At 43.5% G+C, this 17,665-nt stretch overlaps 1 protein-coding gene across 2 annotated transcripts in view; it reads left to right on the top strand.

The window, feature by feature from the left end:
• The window catches only part of JAK2 (Janus kinase 2), a 92,154-nt gene that overhangs the window by 58,290 nt on the left and 16,199 nt on the right, over positions 1-17,665 (top strand). For both annotated transcript variants that reach the window (XM_060268854.2, XM_060268857.2), the window contains 8 exons: positions 3,115-3,226; positions 5,243-5,429; positions 8,367-8,494; positions 10,515-10,649; positions 12,473-12,560; positions 13,230-13,357; positions 14,350-14,488; positions 15,557-15,708. In XM_060268854.2, coding sequence (XP_060124837.2) covers positions 3,115-3,226; positions 5,243-5,429; positions 8,367-8,494; positions 10,515-10,649; positions 12,473-12,560; positions 13,230-13,357; positions 14,350-14,488; positions 15,557-15,708 — 1,069 coding nt within the window. The remainder of the gene's footprint in view (positions 1-3,114; positions 3,227-5,242; positions 5,430-8,366; positions 8,495-10,514; positions 10,650-12,472; positions 12,561-13,229; positions 13,358-14,349; positions 14,489-15,556; positions 15,709-17,665) is intronic.

Here is a 17,665-nt window from a genome sequence, read left to right as displayed (position 1 = left end):
CTACTTACGAATGTTTCCACTTATGAATAGAGCTCCGTCCGCCATCTTGGAATTTACGAATTTTTAGATAAGGTTGCTTCTACTTACAATTTTTTTCTCCCAATGTATTCCTATGGGATTCGACTTACAATTTTTTTTGACTTACAAATGTGCATTCGGAACGCATTAAATTTGTAAGTAGAGGTACCACTGTACTTACGAACGGAGCTCCGTCCGCCATCTTGGATGCGGTTTAGATAGGATTTTTTCTACTTACGAATTTTTAGATAAGGTTGCTTCTACTTATAATTTTTTTCTCCCAATGCATTCCTATGGGATTCGACTTACAATATTTTCGACTTACGAATGTGCTTTTGGAACGCATTAAATTCGTAAGTAGAGGTACCACTGTATTATTATTATTATTATTATTATTATTATTATCCACTCTGGGTTGGGAGGAAATACAGCTATAGGAAGCACCTGAAGATTGCTCTTGGGTACTTTGTCCCAAACAAACTGCACTTCCTCTTCTACAGTTCCTCCTTTCCACCTGGGCTTGGTGAAAAAAGTTCTTTGAGCATGAGCCTGCTGGCTTGCCCACTCCTTTGTAGGAGAGACAGAAAAAAGGCGTTCCCCAAATGAGTAACTGGATTGCTCTCCTCCCTTCAAAACCTCTTGCAGAGCACGAGAAGACTCTTTTGAAATGTGTTAATTCCTATTCTCTGCTTGGAGGCATCCATTTACTGACTTCATCCCTACTTCTGCCCAGGAGTAGCAAGGAACCATGAGACCAGGTTCTGAGGTCCATCCATTCTCCAGTTTCCTTGCCTTGCCTCTTCCAGGGCAGAACGTGTGTCTTTGTCTCTGCAATTTTACGACTCCACCTCCGCTCCAGCATTTTTTTTACCTTTGCTGTCTTCCTCTGTTCAGTTTCCACCCAACCCTTTCTCATTCTTTTGCAGAAACAAAACTTTAAAAACACACCACAAGAATGACTCTTTTTCACGTACCAGCCCTCTTCCAAGAACATGCCCAAATCCTAACATCTTTCGGGCTTTTGTTGCTGGACTCCAAGCCACATTTCTCCTCTCTTGTTTGACATCTCCTCAGATCTTTGTCTCTTAGCTGGACAGAAACTTTGGAATGTGTTAGAAGGAAGAGGATAGACCTAAGAAGTTAGTCACACCATTCTCCTGGGCAAAAGTAGGGGTTAACCCAGTAGCCCTTCAGTCACCCCAAGCAAGAAACTGCTTTCAAGGAACCACATTTCCTTTTTCTAGATGTCACCAGGCAGGAATAAGGATGAGGACCCTATACTATATTATGAGATTCTGGGTGTGATATCATTTTGAGGATCTTTTGGTGAGCCACTCTGAGAACCTCCTGAAGATATAAAATGAGACATAAGTTTTCTAAATATTAAAGTTTAAGGAGGTTACATGAGGACAGGCATCGTGCTTTCCATTTTGTTGTTTAGTCGTGTCCGACTCTTCGTGACCCCATGGACCAGAGCACGCCAAGCACTCCTGTCTTCCACTGCCTCCCACAGTTTGGTCAGACTCATGTTCGTAGCTCCGAGAACACTGTCCAACCATCTCGTCCTCTGTCGTCCCCTTCTCCTTGTGCCCTCCATCTTTCCCAACATCAGGGTCTTTTCCAGGGAGTCTTCTCTTCTCATGAGGTGGCCAAAGTATTGGAGCCTCAGCTTCAGGATTTGTCCTTCCAGTGAGCACTCAGGGCTGATTTCCTTCAGGATGGATAGGTTTGATCTTCTAGCAGTCCATGGGACTCTCAAGAGTCTCCTCCAGCACCGCAATTCAAAAGCATCAATTCTTCGGCAATCAGCTTTCTTTATGGTCCAGCTCTCACTTCTATACATCACTACTGGGAAAACATAGCTTTAACTATACCAGGCATCCCCAAACTGCGGCCCTCCAGATGTTTTGGCCTACAACTCCCATGATCCCTAGCTAACAGGACCAGTGGGCAGGGATGATGGTAATTGTAGTCCAAAACATCTGGAGGGCTGAAGTTTGGGGATGCCTGAACTATACGGACCTTTGTCAGCAAGGTTATGTCTCTGCTTTTTAAGATGCTGTCTAGGAAAGGCAATATTGTGTTATGGGATCATTTTCAGCTTTTGCTTTCAGTGGGATTGGGGGATGTCTGGTTTTTCAACACTGTGATATATCACCAGCTAAATATTGCGATATACCAGCATATCACAATGTATGCTATGTAGAGGTGAATGGGATAGTATCCTGGCAACTGCTACTACTTAGGGGGTCTAAAACAAATGCATTTTACTTAATCTATTTACAGCTGTATGTGCTGCTTCTTGTGTATAAAAATGATATTATTGCTTCAGTGCTTTTATTTGTTTCTATTTTATTTTATTTTATTTCCTATTTCATCTACAAGCTGTCTTGAGTCCCTGCCAGGGGAAGAGGGTGGGAAATTAATAAATAACATCCAAGTTTGGCACTGATCACACTTACAGATCCTAGAGATAGTTATGCCCCCCCCCCATTTTCTTGCTAGATTTTCCCTTGCATTTGAACTGCTGCCATACTGATTTCAACAGTCTGTTAGTATTGTTAGGGGTCTGGGGTCTTCTGTTCTGCCAGGTTTCAAATGAGACACCGAATGAACCCCTTCCAGCTAGCAAAATGGGGATTTGGTTCTGCCTCCCTTACTCAGAGGGGAGACTTTAGAAATTCATAGTAAGTCTGTTTCCCTTTCACCTTGACAAATGAGTTTATAGAATCATAGAGTTGGAAGAGACCACAAGGGCCATCCAGTCCAACCCCCTGCCAAGCAGCAAACACCATCGAAGCATTCTTGACATATGCCTGTCAAGCCTCTGCTTAAAGACCTCCAAAGAAGGAGACTCCACCACACTCCTTGGGAGCAGATTCCACTGCCGAACAGCTCTTACTGTCAGTTTGCCGGAGATGCCCAGATGTTGTAACCTGTAGGCAGTTGTAAGTGGATGGTCACAGTGTATTTGAAACTTTTACCGGGGGTAGAAATATGATAATCTCTAGATGTTGTGCATAGCTCAAAGGTTGCTAGCTTTTAAAAGCTTGCTTTTAACACTTGTGCTCCCTGCCTCTCGTTTTTCCAAAACAGCATGGACTTCGCAGTCAGTAAACTGAAGAAAGCTGGCAATCAGACGGGCTATTACGTTCTTCGTTGCAGTCCAAAGGAATTCAGGAAATACTTCCTTACCTTTGCAGTCCAGGTTAGTAAAGAGGAGCAGAATACACTGTTACTTTGGCTGTGAACAAGAAAGGGAGGATTCAGAGTACCTTTGATTATAAGTGTTATCTGTTAAACCACTGTGCTTTTGAATATCTTTAAAAAGCTCAGCCACCTCTAGTTCTCAGTAATCTCTGTGCTTTGTGAACAGTGCACATACCCATGTCAGTCTGCAAAGATCAGGAAAAAGTGAAGAACTATAACTTTCCTTTTCTTCTAATATGTTCATTCAGGCACCGAGTAATGGTAATTTAACTGTTAGAATTTAGTCATATCTTCTATTTGTGACTTAAAAATAAACCTGTATTAATATTAGCTTATCTGCACAATCTGTAGGTAACCAGGCATCATTTGTGCTACAAGTAACGAGATTGATGCTATTTTCATATGAGTATGGGCTTTCTACATACTCTCACTAGCTTCTCTTTAAAAAAAAAGATTTACTTGCTTATATCTGTGCAGTTGCTTAATATAACATGGTTAGTTTTAACTACAAATGAAAGTAGTGTACAGTATTCAAAATGTAATTCCAAATTATTCCTTGGAAGATGATCAGCTTCTTTAGTTAAAAATGCACAGATATTCACAGTGTACTTGAAAAATAACATGGATTAGATACGTGGTTGTTGAATTCAGGTGTCTTGGAGTTCTGGTGTCTTGGAGGGCTAAATTCTGCACCTAGCAGATAAAGCAGGAGCTATGCCCAGATTTTTTCCAGCAGAAATGCTATTCCCACCTTGATTCCCCCTGAGCTGTCACTTGCAACACAATCAGACATTAAATATAACTGTGGAGATGGGGTTAGGAATAGAAACATGCAAAATATCCATTCTTAGGCTTCTTTTTTTAAAGAGCAAATGTGATAAAGAACAAATTTGCCAGACTGAATTAGGGAACCTTAGCAGACTCTTCAAGGCCTCAGAGGCTGATAAAAGCATCTGACAAGGTTGTGGGTTTTATATCCTTGCTTTAACCATTGATGTCACATTAGCAGAGTGCTTAAAGCAAGATTAAAGGACAGGTTTTCTGCTGTTCATCAAGTGACATGCGGTGTGTGATGGTAAAATATTGACAGATACAGGTGGAACCTACAACAAAACAATGCTTCTGTTCAGAGTACCAGCAATACAATACAATATACAGTGGTGCCTCGCTAGATGAAATTAATTCGTTCCACGGGTCTTTTCTTATAACGAAAAAATTCGTCTAGCGAGTCCCATAGGAATGCATTGAATTTTTTTCGCATTGTTTTTTGCCCATAGGAACGCATTAATTGAATTTCAATGCATTCCTATGGGAAACCGCGATTCGCTAGACGAAAACGCATTCGTCTAGTGAGGCAAGCTCTGCTCGAAAAATCCTTTCGTTAAGCGGAAATTTCGTTAAGCAGGGCATTCGTTAAGCGAGGCACCACTGTACTTTATTCTACCGATAGTCAGAAAGAAAAACACTTTTCAATACAAATATATTGAATATATTGTATTGTAGAGTACCAGCAAACCATGTCATCTTCCAGGATAATCTGATTCTGTTAATTTCTGATTCTGTTAAGTTCTTCATTATATTTGAGTTTCCACACAATGTAAAGGCCCCTTCTGGAAACATAGCTCAAATTTAGTACTCATTTCTGTTTTGTTTGCTTCCCGGGGGGGACGGGGACGACCCATTTGCAAATAACACTGAAATTCGCGCTAAACCTGTGCTATAATCTGCTATATTTCTGGAAGTGGCTTTTTTGTCAGGTAAAGGCTCGAATATAATGCAGAAATTAATAGTTAGGTGAACATCAGGAATACAGAATAAACATCCGCATGAATCCACTGGATGTATCACTGAGGTTTTTATTATTGTTCTATAAATTTTGAGGGTTTCTCTGAGCCTGCTATGCTGGTACCTCCTTCTCATGCATGGGTGGCACCATTTTGTCTACAAAGGTATGATTCCTAATTTAAATTCAATATTATAAACAACATATTTCTTACCGTTTCTTAATCTTCAGCGAGACAGTACCACGGACTATAAGCATTGCTTGATCACAAAAAATGAGAATGGTGAATATAATCTCACTGGAACTAGAAGAAATTTTACAAACCTCATGGATCTCTTGAACTGTTACCGGACAGAAACTGTCCGGTCAGACAGTATAATTTTTCAGTTTACCAGATGTTGCCCTCCAAAGCCAAAAGGTAAATGATTCATAACTCCCTTAAGGGGCGGTGTTAATGTTTTTTGGTTTTAGACCTTGCTTCTCTGTAATAAAATCTGCCTGGAGTGACTTGCAAAAACACTAGCTGGCCCTGCCACGCGTTGCTGTGGCTAATCCCTGTGACTACCACCACCCTGTGTCGATCCATGACAATCCCCCGGGTTTCCCCTGTGATTTCCCCCAACCTGTCCCGTCCCAGACGTATCACGCCCCCTCTTCCCAGCACCTCCGGGTCAACCCTTTTTGAGATTGGAATTATGACAACTTTCCCCTGCAACTTTCCCCTTGCTGTATCAGGAAAACATTGCGCTGGGGAGGGGTGTTGAAATGAGAAAAACACAAAACCCTGCAATGAAAACAAAGTCAGAGAACTGGGGTCAGGCCTTTCGAAAGCAGGTTCTCAGTTTAATAAAGTGGCTTGAGTAATCAATGTTATCTATATTTTTTCTATAACAGGCAGTGTCATGTACAATATAGAATCTACTTGACACAATAACCAATACACACTCAAGCTCCAAAACGTGGCATGAGTGATAAAAGCAACAGGGATTTGTGGCCCACGGTGGTCGTGGTAGGAGGATGCTGACTTAGACACTTTTTTATTCTAGGCCATTTATTAATTTCATTCATTCATTCTATAATCTGGTTGGTTTTAATAAATGGCCTGATAGCTAAGCTACAGACACTCATAGGGCTGAGGGCTAGGTGTTTCAGAGCCACTCCTGGCTCTGGGGCCAAATTCAGGTGCAGCTCAGGCCCTCGTAACCGTGAAGAAGTAGCAACCAGCACTGAGATCCCTCTCCGCTGTGGTTCAGCGCAGCCGCGGCCTTCTTCCGATCCCCTTTTGTAGCATTCTGCAGGGGGCCTTTTCTGCCGCGAAGGAACTGCGGAGACTGACGTGGGTTTGAGGAAAGGGGAAGGAAAGCAGGGTGCCAAACAAACTGCAGATATGGGAAGCTGCCCTCTTGCCAAGTATAGGATTCTGCTTGTAGCTGCAGTGGTGTTAGGGGTAGGGAACTTGTGGCTCTGCAGATGTTGTTGGGACTAGAACTCTGCATCCCATGCTGGCTAGGACTGATGGAAATCGGACCACATCTGGAGGGGCAAATGTTCCCCATCTCTGGTGTGAGCCATGCTCCGTGCAACCATGGCTAATGCAGATGAGGAATGTTAAATAATATTTGGATTAGGTGTGTGAAGGGAACAATTTTTAAAAAGAGTTCTGTTTTGTGGCCAGAAGTGGAACTGCAATACTGCTTGAACCGTATGAGGAAATAGGGTTGCAGTCTCCTGTACTATATCCCCCTGGTGGTGCAGCAGTAAAAACTTAGCTGGCACATTGGCCAAGCTAAGCAGAGTCCCCTATGGGTTTCAGATTGGATGGGGAACCCCGTGTTGAGATTCGTGCATTGCCAGGCGGTTAAACTAGATCCTCAGGGTCCCTTCCAACTCTGCAATTCTACGAGGTCAGCTTTGGACTTGTGTTTCTGCAACAACATTTCCCCACCGTCACCAACCCAACGCTACACGACAAGCCGCTTTTTAAATCAAGGGTGTAAAATGTGATCTAGAATGGATGTAGTTTGCATGTTGCAAAGGTTATTTCAGTGCTACGCTGTTCCCAGTTTTGCACAGAGATTTTTCTAAAATTGCTAATGGTCTCATTAGAGAAAAAGTGGAGCTCTTATTACATATTTATCCTACTGTTCTGGGTGATAGGCTTCTCTCCTTCCCCATTTTATTCTTACAACGACCCCGTGAAGTAGGTTAGATTGAAAGGCTCAAGGCGATTTAAGAAGCTTCATGGCTGAATGAGGAATTCCGATTCTCCTCTCCCCCTTCAAATGGCAAGTTTTCATTGTTGAAAAATGTGAAACGAAATAATACTTTGCTAATACTTCGTGCAGATGCATGCATACTAGTTAGCACTTGGCTCCTGGTCTTATTGATCACATATACATTCTGGTTAAGAACTCAATTCGTTCCGGAGGTCCGTTCTTAACCTAAAACTGTTTCTTAACCTGAAGCACCACTTTAGATAATGGGGCCTCCTGCTGCCGCTGTGCTGCCGGAACACAATTTCTGTTCTCATCCTGAAGCAAAGTTCTTAACCTGAGGTACTATTTCTGGGTTAGCGGAGTTTGTAACCCTAAGCGTTTGTAACCCGAGGTACCACTGTATATAATGTGAATGATCCATTGCAGAGGGAATTCTTACACAATTTCAGCTCAGAACTAAATATATAATTTTACAGTGGCGACGATGTACATGTTCAACTGCAAGTCAGCAAGACTTCAGTCTGAGAGACCAGGGTTCAAATCCTCAGTCAGCCATGAAGCTCACCAGGTGACCTTTGGCCAGTCACGGTCTCCCAGTGTGGTGTAGTGGTTAAGAGCGGTAGCCTCGTAATCTGGTGAACCGGGTTCGCATCTCCGCCCCTCCACATGCAGCTGCTGGGTGACCTTGGGCTAGTCACACTTCTCTGAAGTCTCTCAGCCCCACTCACCTCACAGAGTGTTTGTTGTGGGGGAGGAAGGGAAAGGAGAATGTGAGCTGCTTTGAGTCTCCTTTGGGTCGTGATAAAGCGGGATATCAAATCCAAAGTAGTCCTCCTCCTCCTCCTCCTCCTCCTCCTCCTCCTCCTCCTCCTCCTCCTCCTCCTCCTCCTCCTCCTCCTCTTCTTCTTCTTCTTCTTCTTCTTCTTCTTCTTCTTCTTCTTCTTCTTCTTCTTCTTCTTCTTCTTCTTCTCAGCCTAACCTGCATCACTGGGTTCTTGTGAGGTCAGAAATGGGGAGGAGAAAGCCATGTACACCACCTTGAGCTCCCAGGAGGATGAGGTGGAATATAAATATAATAAATAGAATGAAATTAAGTCTTTCTGTGTGTGAACCAGGACTCTGTTGACTTCTCCTCACAGATAAGTCCAACCTCCTTGTCTTCAGGAGCAATGGAATTTCTGACTTGCCATCATCGCCCACCTTGCAGAGGCATAATAACGTTAACCAGATGGTCTTTCACAAAATCCGGAATGAGGACCTGATCTTTGTAAGTTCACGAGACGTATCTTCTTGTGTAACACTCTGATCCTCAGCGCAGTCCTTTGAATTAAGTCCCCTTAATTTAAAGGCACCAGAGTTGTTTCTCAGAGGTGTGTGTTACTGGAAATAAATGTGCACATCGGTGGGAAATTGCATTTACAGAAAACTAGGTATTTATTGTGATAAGTACACCTGGAACCACAGAGTGGAAGTGTTCACTCCATTATATAAATTCATTTGCTGTGTGACTAAATTTATTGAAAATCAGCATGTGTGGTTTTTCTTTTTCATTTGGGTTCATACTTTTATTACTAAGATAAATGTGGGAGTTTGAACTGGATGATGTCCTAATCATCACATTTTCTTTTCAGTAGCCTTTCCAGCCTTCCTACCGTCCGTTCTCAACCAAATAGAACCAATTTAGTTTTGTGGCTTTTAACTTTATACAGTATTGCACTCCTGAAGCCTCTCCACCAATAATAGTGCATGCATCAGCCAGGAAGGGGAGAGGCAGAGAGACAGCCAACATATATCAGAGAGATGTTTGTGTGGCAACTTCACCCTAGGCCAGTTTCCTCTGAAATCAAGTCCCCTTGAATTAAATGGAAGTTACTATACCCCATGAAGTAGTAGCAGCAGCAACAATTTTATTTCTTTAGCTGTAAACTGAGGCTGGGTGATATATCGATATTCGATATATTGTCCAAAACCAGTTTGAAGTCCATATTGTGATATCGATTTCATAGTTTTTGACCTGGCAAAATATCACACGAATTATGGTGTTTGTGTTGCAATGTGGGGGAAACCGTGAAGCCAGCCAATGCTTCTACATAGCTCCATCCTTAATTTCAGACATTGTGATATATTTGTATATCACATTTTTGGGCTGGTGATATGTCACGATGTTGAAAACATCTCTCAGGCCTGTTGTAAACCGTAAAGGTAAAGGGACCCCTGACCATTAGGTCCAGTCGTGACCGACTCTGGGGTTGCGCGCTCATCTCGCATTATTGGCCGAGGGAGCCGGCGTATAGCTTCCAGGTCATGTGGCCAGCATGACAAAGCCGCTTCTGGCAAACCAGAGCAGCGCATGGAAACACCGTTTACCTTCCCACTGTAGCGGTTCCTATTTATCTACTTGCATTTTTTGACGTGCTTTCGAACTGCTAGGTTGGCAGGAGCTGGGACCAAGCAACGGGAGCTCACCCCGTCACAGGGATTCGAACCGCCGACCTTCTGATCAGCAAGCCCTAGGCTCAGTGGTTTAACCACAGCGCCACCTGGGTCCCTCCATATGGGTTGTAAACCATAGCAAAGATTTAAAAAGACATTTGGAATTCAGCCACAAATCTGGTGCTTGATTTCCTGGCTGCCAACGCAATTAGAGAAACTCGCAAATAACATCATTTTCCTTGTCTAGCAGCAAAAGAACTTCCCTTGGTGTAACCCCCCCCAAAAAAAAAATGACGTTGTGTAGGATCACTTTGGCCTCTCTCCCCAGGAGGGAAAATGAGAAGCCCCCAGCCCGCCCTAGTCAATCCCCTCACCGTCAGAGAAGTCATTTTGGCCTTCCAGCAACACTGTTCAAGGTGGCCGCTTGCAGGGCAAGTTTGTGCAGTCAAATGGAAATAATTTCCCTGAACTCAGTTGTGGTTCCATTTGGGTGAACGCACAAAGGATTGGTCTCCAAGCCTCTCTCGCGGAATATGCATTTAAATGAAGCATTTGATCCGTTCAGTTATTAAGCTAAACTGTTTTTACATTGCATGCACACGAAAGCTCATACCAAAATATAAACTTAGTTGGTCTTTAAGGTGCTACTGAAGGAATTTTTTTATTTTGCTTCGACTCAGACCAACACGGCTACCTACCTGTAACTGTTTTTACATTGTAATTGTTTCCTTTCAGCTGACACAGCTCCTGTATTAGTCTTGAAACTAGGTATGCTTTTGTTTAAAATCAGCGTGAAGGGATTTTGCAGGCGATTAACTCCCCCCCCCCCATATTTATTTGTGGGTTTTTTTTAGAATGAAAGCCTTGGCCAGGGCACCTTCACTAAAATTTTCAAAGGTGTGAGGAAAGAAGTGGGCGACTATGGCAAGCTGTATCAAACTGAGGTGCTACTCAAAGTCTTGGATAAAGTCCACAGGAATTATTCTGAGGTTTGTATTCCTACTCCTTGCGTAATATGCTTAATAGTTCGTATCCAAGGCTAGCTCAGCAGAGCAGGAATGCAGAGTTCAGCAAATACGGGATTTCCGCTTTAATTTTTAAGATGATGATGATGATGAATTCAGTTTATATACAGCCCTTTACCAGAAGATCACAGGGCAGTGTACAGCATGAAAACCACCTTGCAGAACATCAATGTTCCCTAGGGAAAGCTAAGTGTGTGGGGTTTTTTTGGGGGGGGGGTGCATTTGGCCATCCTTTACATAGTGCCCAGACCCTTTTATAATAGTAGTAGTAGTAATAATAATAATAATAATTTATTTATACCCCGTCCATCTGGCTGGGTTTCCCCAGCCACTCTGGGCGGCTTCCAACAAAAGTATTAAAATACAATAATCTATTAAACATTAAAAGCTTCCCTGAACAGGGCTGCCTTCAGATGTCTTCTAAAAGTCTGGTAGTTGTTTTCCTCTTTGACATCTGATGGGAGGGCGTTCCACAGGGCGGGTGCCACTACCGAGAAGGCCCTCTGCCTGGTTCCCTGTAGCTTTGCTTCTCGCAGCGAGGGAACCGCCAGAAGGCCCTCAGCACTGGACCTCAGTGTCCGGGCAGAACGATGGGGGTGGAGATGCTCCTTCAGGTATACTGGTCCAAGGCTCTTTAGGGCTTCAAAGGTCAGCAGTCTGACCAGGCAATATGACCCCATTTCCTTTCCCTGCCCGCAGACAGGTCGAATCCCATCTCTGCCAAATAAACTGTTGTGTCGAGTTGAGGCGGGGGGGGGGAGAAGGTGAGGGTACCCCACTCATACACGAACAGTGATTGCCTCGTGCTCCCAACAGGAATATTTATTGCCAAGTTCCCTGTTCCCAACCAAACGGTTGCAAAGACCCACCTAGGCTCTCTCTGAAGCAGCCTGCTTTCTCACTTGGTCTTTTTCATGGGGCGATGGCTGTTTGTGTACCTGCTACTCTTCCCACACGCCCCTTTCTCCTTTTCTTTTTAGCGCCGAGTTTGGGGTTCTAGTTCTTTTGGGCACGTCGAGCTCCTCGCCACCCTCATCCCTTCCGAACAGATAAAAACATAATGAAAAGCATGCTGACAGGCAGCCTAATAATAAAATCATCATCATCATCATCATAACAGTCCACACCCCCAATTGCATAGATTATTTAATAGCCTTAGGCCTGGGTGAAATTAAAGGGAAAAAACTGGATTCCAAAATATGAGATAAAAAACAAATAAAACCTACATACAGCAACAGTGTTTTGTGTTGTGTAGGCTCCTCTTTGTTATGTGCAAAAGGCTTTAGATACCTGGGATGATTACTGTTTCACACAATCAGATGTTCATGAGATAAACATGGACACATTTTCACAGTGTCTCTGTGTAATGTGATATCAAGCCTGCTCAATCTGATTGAATGATGTAGCTGATAGAAGTTCCCCCTGAGTTTAGTCTTTTGAACATTAAATGCTTGCCGGTTACTCATCGGTTGGAACTGTCATGCATTGAAAACTAGCAGCAGCATCACCCTCGGCTGTGGGCAGATGTAAGAGTCCTTGTGTCCTCACGGGGGATTTTCCTACTGCCAGTAAATTGACATGATTCACTATTAAAGCAGTTAGGCGTTGTGAGAAACAATGATTAAAAACAGGCAGAGAACAACAGCACCAAATTAATTACACAGTATCGTTGCGGAAGGTGGGAAGCTGAAGTTATATGAAAATGCAGGCGGTTTTTAATTAAATTTTATTCCAAACAGTTCCCATTAGGGTTCGCCCTGCTAATTATTGTTCCCTTTCTCTTGCAGTCTTTTTTCGAAGCAGCAAGCATGATGAGCCAGCTTTCCTACAAGCACTTGGTATTGAATTATGGAGTTTGTGTCTACGGAGAAGAAAGTGAGTAAAGCCAATTAACTGTTTTGTGTGCCCTAATTGGAGTTCTATTATTACCTCCCTGTATGCAAATATCTATTTCCGAAGACATTTGCCTTCTTATCAGGTATATGTTGTCTGGCAGGGAACTACAAGTGTCAGTACAAAACATTGAGAGATAGAAATGCCCTAGGATGGTGTAATCAATTTGTTCCTGACTGTACATATTTCTGCTGTACAGTGGTACCTTGGTTCTTGAACTTAATCTGTTCCGGAAGTCTGTCCAACTCCTGAAACCTTTTGAAAACCAAGGTGCGGCTTCTGATTGGCTGCAGGAGCTTCCTGCACTCAAGCGGAAGCCGCGTCAGACGTTTGGCTTCCAAAAAACATTTGCAAACCAGAACACTCACTTCCGGGTTTTGCGGCGTTCGGGAGCCAATTTGTTCGGCAACTAAGCCATTCAAGAACCAAGGTACCACTGTGTCCATAGAATTAAAATGAACACCTGATATCTATTTTTTGTTTTAAAATGCTCTTAGCTGTTTTCACTTTAGTTTTGGCATACTTTTTCTCACTCACTTTCCCCAGCAGTTAAAAGGTTGACCAATTCCATTATTATTATTATTATTATTATTATTATTATTATTATTATTATTATTATTAACTATTGTCTGCATCTATGTTTCAAATTAGATATTCTGGTGCAGGAATATGTAAAATTTGGTTCATTGGATACTTATTTGAAGAAGAATAAAAATTCTATAAACATCTTGTGGAAGCTGGAAGTTGCAAAGCAACTGGCAATGGCAATGCACTTTTTCGTAAGTATTTCACATTTCCCCCTAGCAAAATGCCGAAGGTTGGAGATTCACTCCCCCTTCCCCTAGTGCAGGCATGTCCAACAGGTAGATTGTGATCTACCGGTAGATCACTGGACATCTGCGGTAGATCACTGGTAGATCATTGGCTCCCCCCAAAGAAGCTGAACAACTGTGGCTCCCCTAAAAAAAGCTCAACATTTTACCTTCTCCCTGAAAAAACTCAACAACTTTCACCAGAACCGCCCCCCCAAATAGGCCTGCTTCCTTCCTAAAAAAAGCTCAACAACTAACTTTGACCTGAACCCCCCAAAAGGGGGTAGAGCACTGCCAGTTTTTTATTCTGTGAGTAGATCATAGTCTCTTGGGAGTTGGCAACCCCTGCCCTAGTGGATATTGGTGAAGATTTTTAGGCAGATTCATTGGTGTTTCTGTTTGTAGGATCCAGACAGCTTGCACACGGGTCTTGTTTTCACGCTCACTCCTTTTAGAATCTGGTGTCTTATGTGTGATATTATATTATCTGAGTTGTGCTGTTAAACAAATGCAGGAAACCCCTGCTTTATCTGTTGGAGGGAAGCAGGCTTACTTAAACTACAGGGGAACTTATAAGCAATAGATTTTTCCCCAGAAGCAACGATTGGATAAAGCCTGTAACTAGTTTTTGGTAATCTCCTTCTGTTCTTCTCTCTCTTCTGGGAAACGGAGAGTAAGTGTGGAGTTTGTCCCAACTAGATTAGGGCCTCTGTGGTGAAGTTTGCCATGCTCCTCTTCACTGCATTTAATGAGGTGCTGGACTGCTGCCACTAAGTTCAAGCTAGGCACTTGTGTACTGTGTAAATCAGCCATTTAAAGCTGCATCCCATTTCCTCTTTATGTCCGTTTGCATAAGTATTTGTTTATGTAAAAATGTCAGCTTGAAATGCAGTTAGGAGGTTGGCAGTTGATCTGTGCTCAGGAGGAAAAAATAAGCAACGCTTGTCTGCCTTTATCAGGAAGATAAAAACCTTGTTCATGGGAACGTATGTGCAAAAAACATCTTGCTTATCAGAGAAGAAGATAGGAAATCCGGGAACCTTCCTTTTATCAAGCTCAGCGATCCTGGCATCAGCACCACAGTTTTGCCAAAAGACAGTAAGTCTCTGACTCATCCATTTCAGCAGTTCACCTGCTACCTTGAAAATGTCGTCGAGTGATTATCTCCTCCTCTCATTGCACTTAAACAACTGTTCTTGTTTGGGAAGCCACGAACCTCCCACAAGCATGGGGTGTGCTTTTGATTTGTTCTGCTGCGGGCATCATTTTGCTACTTAAAACTATAAATCTTTATATCCATGCCAGCGGGCATACCTATTGCACAAAATGAGCAGTGCATATTCTATTGCAACCGGTATGAAAATACTGCTGGAAACAGAAAACCCATCAGAATAGACCCATCTGTTTCAATTCTTAAAGAGTTGTAGCCAATGTTGAGAATCCCCATTTAATACTCTGATAAAGGTGAATGTGGTTCAGGAGCAGCCAGTGTAATCTTTTATAGGATGCTGAGCTCCAACTCCCCATCAGACCCAGCCAGCAGGATGAGTCCACCTGGAAGACACCACACAAACTGCCCCTGATCCATTTGTTGGATTTAAAGCATTTTTGCCTCACCTGAAGAAGAGTTACATGAGATACCCTATCTGTTGGCTTACAAATTGAATTCCTTGGGTTAGGATTTTTATCTGAAGGAACCAAGAGAATCAAAAGCTCTCTCTGTGTTTACATGCTTTAGCTCAGGCATCCCCAAACTTCGGCCCTCCAGATGTTTTGGACTACAATTCCCATCTTCCCCGACCACTGGTCCTGTTAGCTAGGGATCATGGGAGTTGTAGGCCAAAACATCTGGAGGGCCACAGTTTGGGGATGCCTACTTTAGCTCATGCCTCCCATGCTTAAGTCTACATGTGAGGATTTCTAAAATATTTCTTAAAGGCCACAGACATGGGGCTTCAAGTTTGTTTGCTTGCTTGCTTGCTTGTTGTCATTTACAAGTCCTAAAGGTATTTATAGACCACATTTCCACCAGAGGTCCTCAGAGATTACCTAATATAATTGAGCAGCAATTAAAACATCCTACCAAAAAAAACCACAAAAACACATTCAAATGCTTTCTGATTCATCCTAGTAACAAATTGCCTTGTTTTTTTCACGATTGTATAGTTCTACTTGAGAGAATACCATGGGTTCCACCTGAATGCATTGAAAATCCAAAACAGCTGAGTTTGGCAACGGACAAGTGGAGTTTTGGAACCACTCTGTGGGAAATCTGCAGTGGAGGAGACAAGCCTCTTAGTGCCCTGGATTCTCAAAGAGTAAGTACCATGTGAGGTTGAACATGTTTGTCTTGGGGAACATACTGTGCAGAGATGGGCATAAGCCACTGTTAAAATAGTTGGATGCAGCTTCTTATCGGGTTTAGCATTTAGGGAAGATTTCCATGGGTGTAGACAGGGGGGGCAGGAGGGGGCAGTTGCCCCCCCCTAGCAGCAAAAAATTATTGTATTTTACAGACCATAACCAGCACTTTCCCCCTCCAAAAACTGAAGTGGAAAGGGCTTTGCTTTAGCAAGAGCAGCTCTCCACTTGCTGGGGGCGGGGGCGGGGGCGGGGCGGGGGCGGGGCAGGAACACAGCTGTAACAAAAACACATCAAATAAATAAAGCATAGTGGCTACCAGTACTTAAGCAGTTAAGACAAGGGAGAAGAATATCCCTTCAGGCAAGGTTCACCCTATTCACCCTATTGTTCTTCAGTGGGAGCTGTTAATGAGCATTCAGGGATCGCATTAACAGTTCTTTTGGCGATTTAATGAGGGTGCAGAGGATTCAATTTGACTAAGGTGGCCCTGCAAGGCTAAAAGGAAGTGAATAAGAAAGGGGGGGGGCTGTAGCTTTGATAGACACAGTGATGTTTATAAAAAGCAGTGGTGTTCCAGTCTGCCCCTCCTTCTGCATCTGTATACTGTAAATCAGGGGTGGCCACCTCCCAAGAGACTCTGATCTACTCACAGAGTTAAAAACTGGGAGTGATCTACCCCCTTTTTGGGGGTTCAGGTCAAAGCTGTTGAGTTTTTTTTAAGGAAGGGAAGCCCTGTTTTGGGGGTTTAGGTCAAACTTGTTGAGCTTCTTTTAGGAGGGAGGGAGGCCCATTTTTGATTAGGGCTTCAGGTCATAGTTCAGCTTTTTTTAGGGAGGAGGAAAATTTTGGGTGAGCTTTTTTTAGGGGTGCCAGTGATCTAGCAGTGATCTACCACAGACATCCAGTGATCTACTGGTAGATCACAATCTACCTGTTGGACAAGCCTGCTGTAAATCAAGCAGAGAGAAAGCTGCTTACAAGGCTCCTGTACAGGTGTACCAGTATCTTCCTCTTGCTGCACAGTTCTAGCATCACAGCGTCACCCAGAGGCACCCACAAATATGAGTTATCCCTCTCTCTATTTCTTCCTTCCTTTCCTCCCTCTTCCATCCTCAATAAAATACTGGGGGGGGGGGCAGATAAGCCCCACATAGAAAGCCCATCAACATGGGGGGGGGGATGACTCTTTAAAATACAGTATTTACCAGTAATTGGGGGGGGGAGGCACCTAGGCCTCTAGGAGTTGGCTGCTATGCCTAGGACAATTCAAGAAAGCAGAATGATGCATATGCTATGGTAATATATCAATAGAATCATGGAATTGTAGTCAGAAGGGACCACAAGGGTCATCTAGTCCAACCCCCTGCAATGCAGGAATTTCCCCCCAATGTGGGGTTTGAACCCACGGCATGGTTGAAATATCATGCTGATATGCAGCAACGCCTCGGAGCTGTCGTGACTGCGGGCGTGCCTTCCCTCGCCCTCGCCCGCCCTGCCACCCCCTCTCGCCTGCCCGACCCTCCCGTCCTCTTGCTGCAGAGTTCCAGCATCACAGCGTCACCCAGAGGCACCCACAAATATGAGTTATCCCTCTCTCTATTTCTTCCTTCCTTCCCTCCCTCTTCCATTCTTAATAAAATACGGGGGGGGGGCAGATAAGCCCCACATAGAAAGCCCATCAACATGGGGGGGATGACTCTTTCAAATATGGTATTTACTAGTAATTGGGGGGGGGAGAGGCATCTAGGCCTCTAGGAGTTGGCTGCTATGCCTAGGAGTAGGACAATTCAAGAAAGCAGAATGATGCATATGCTATGGCAATATATCAATAGAATCATAGAATTGTAGTCGGAAGGGACCACAAGGGTCATCTAGTCCAACCCCCTGCAATGCAGGAATTTTTTCCTAAGG

This window comes from Zootoca vivipara, chromosome 15 (assembly GCF_965207765.1).
Source record: "Zootoca vivipara chromosome 15, rZooViv2.hap1.1, whole genome shotgun sequence".
Classification (NCBI taxonomy): domain Eukaryota; kingdom Metazoa; phylum Chordata; class Lepidosauria; order Squamata; family Lacertidae; genus Zootoca; species Zootoca vivipara.
The sequence above is the reverse complement of the archived record's forward strand: the minus strand, read 5'-3'. Positions and strand labels throughout refer to the sequence as shown.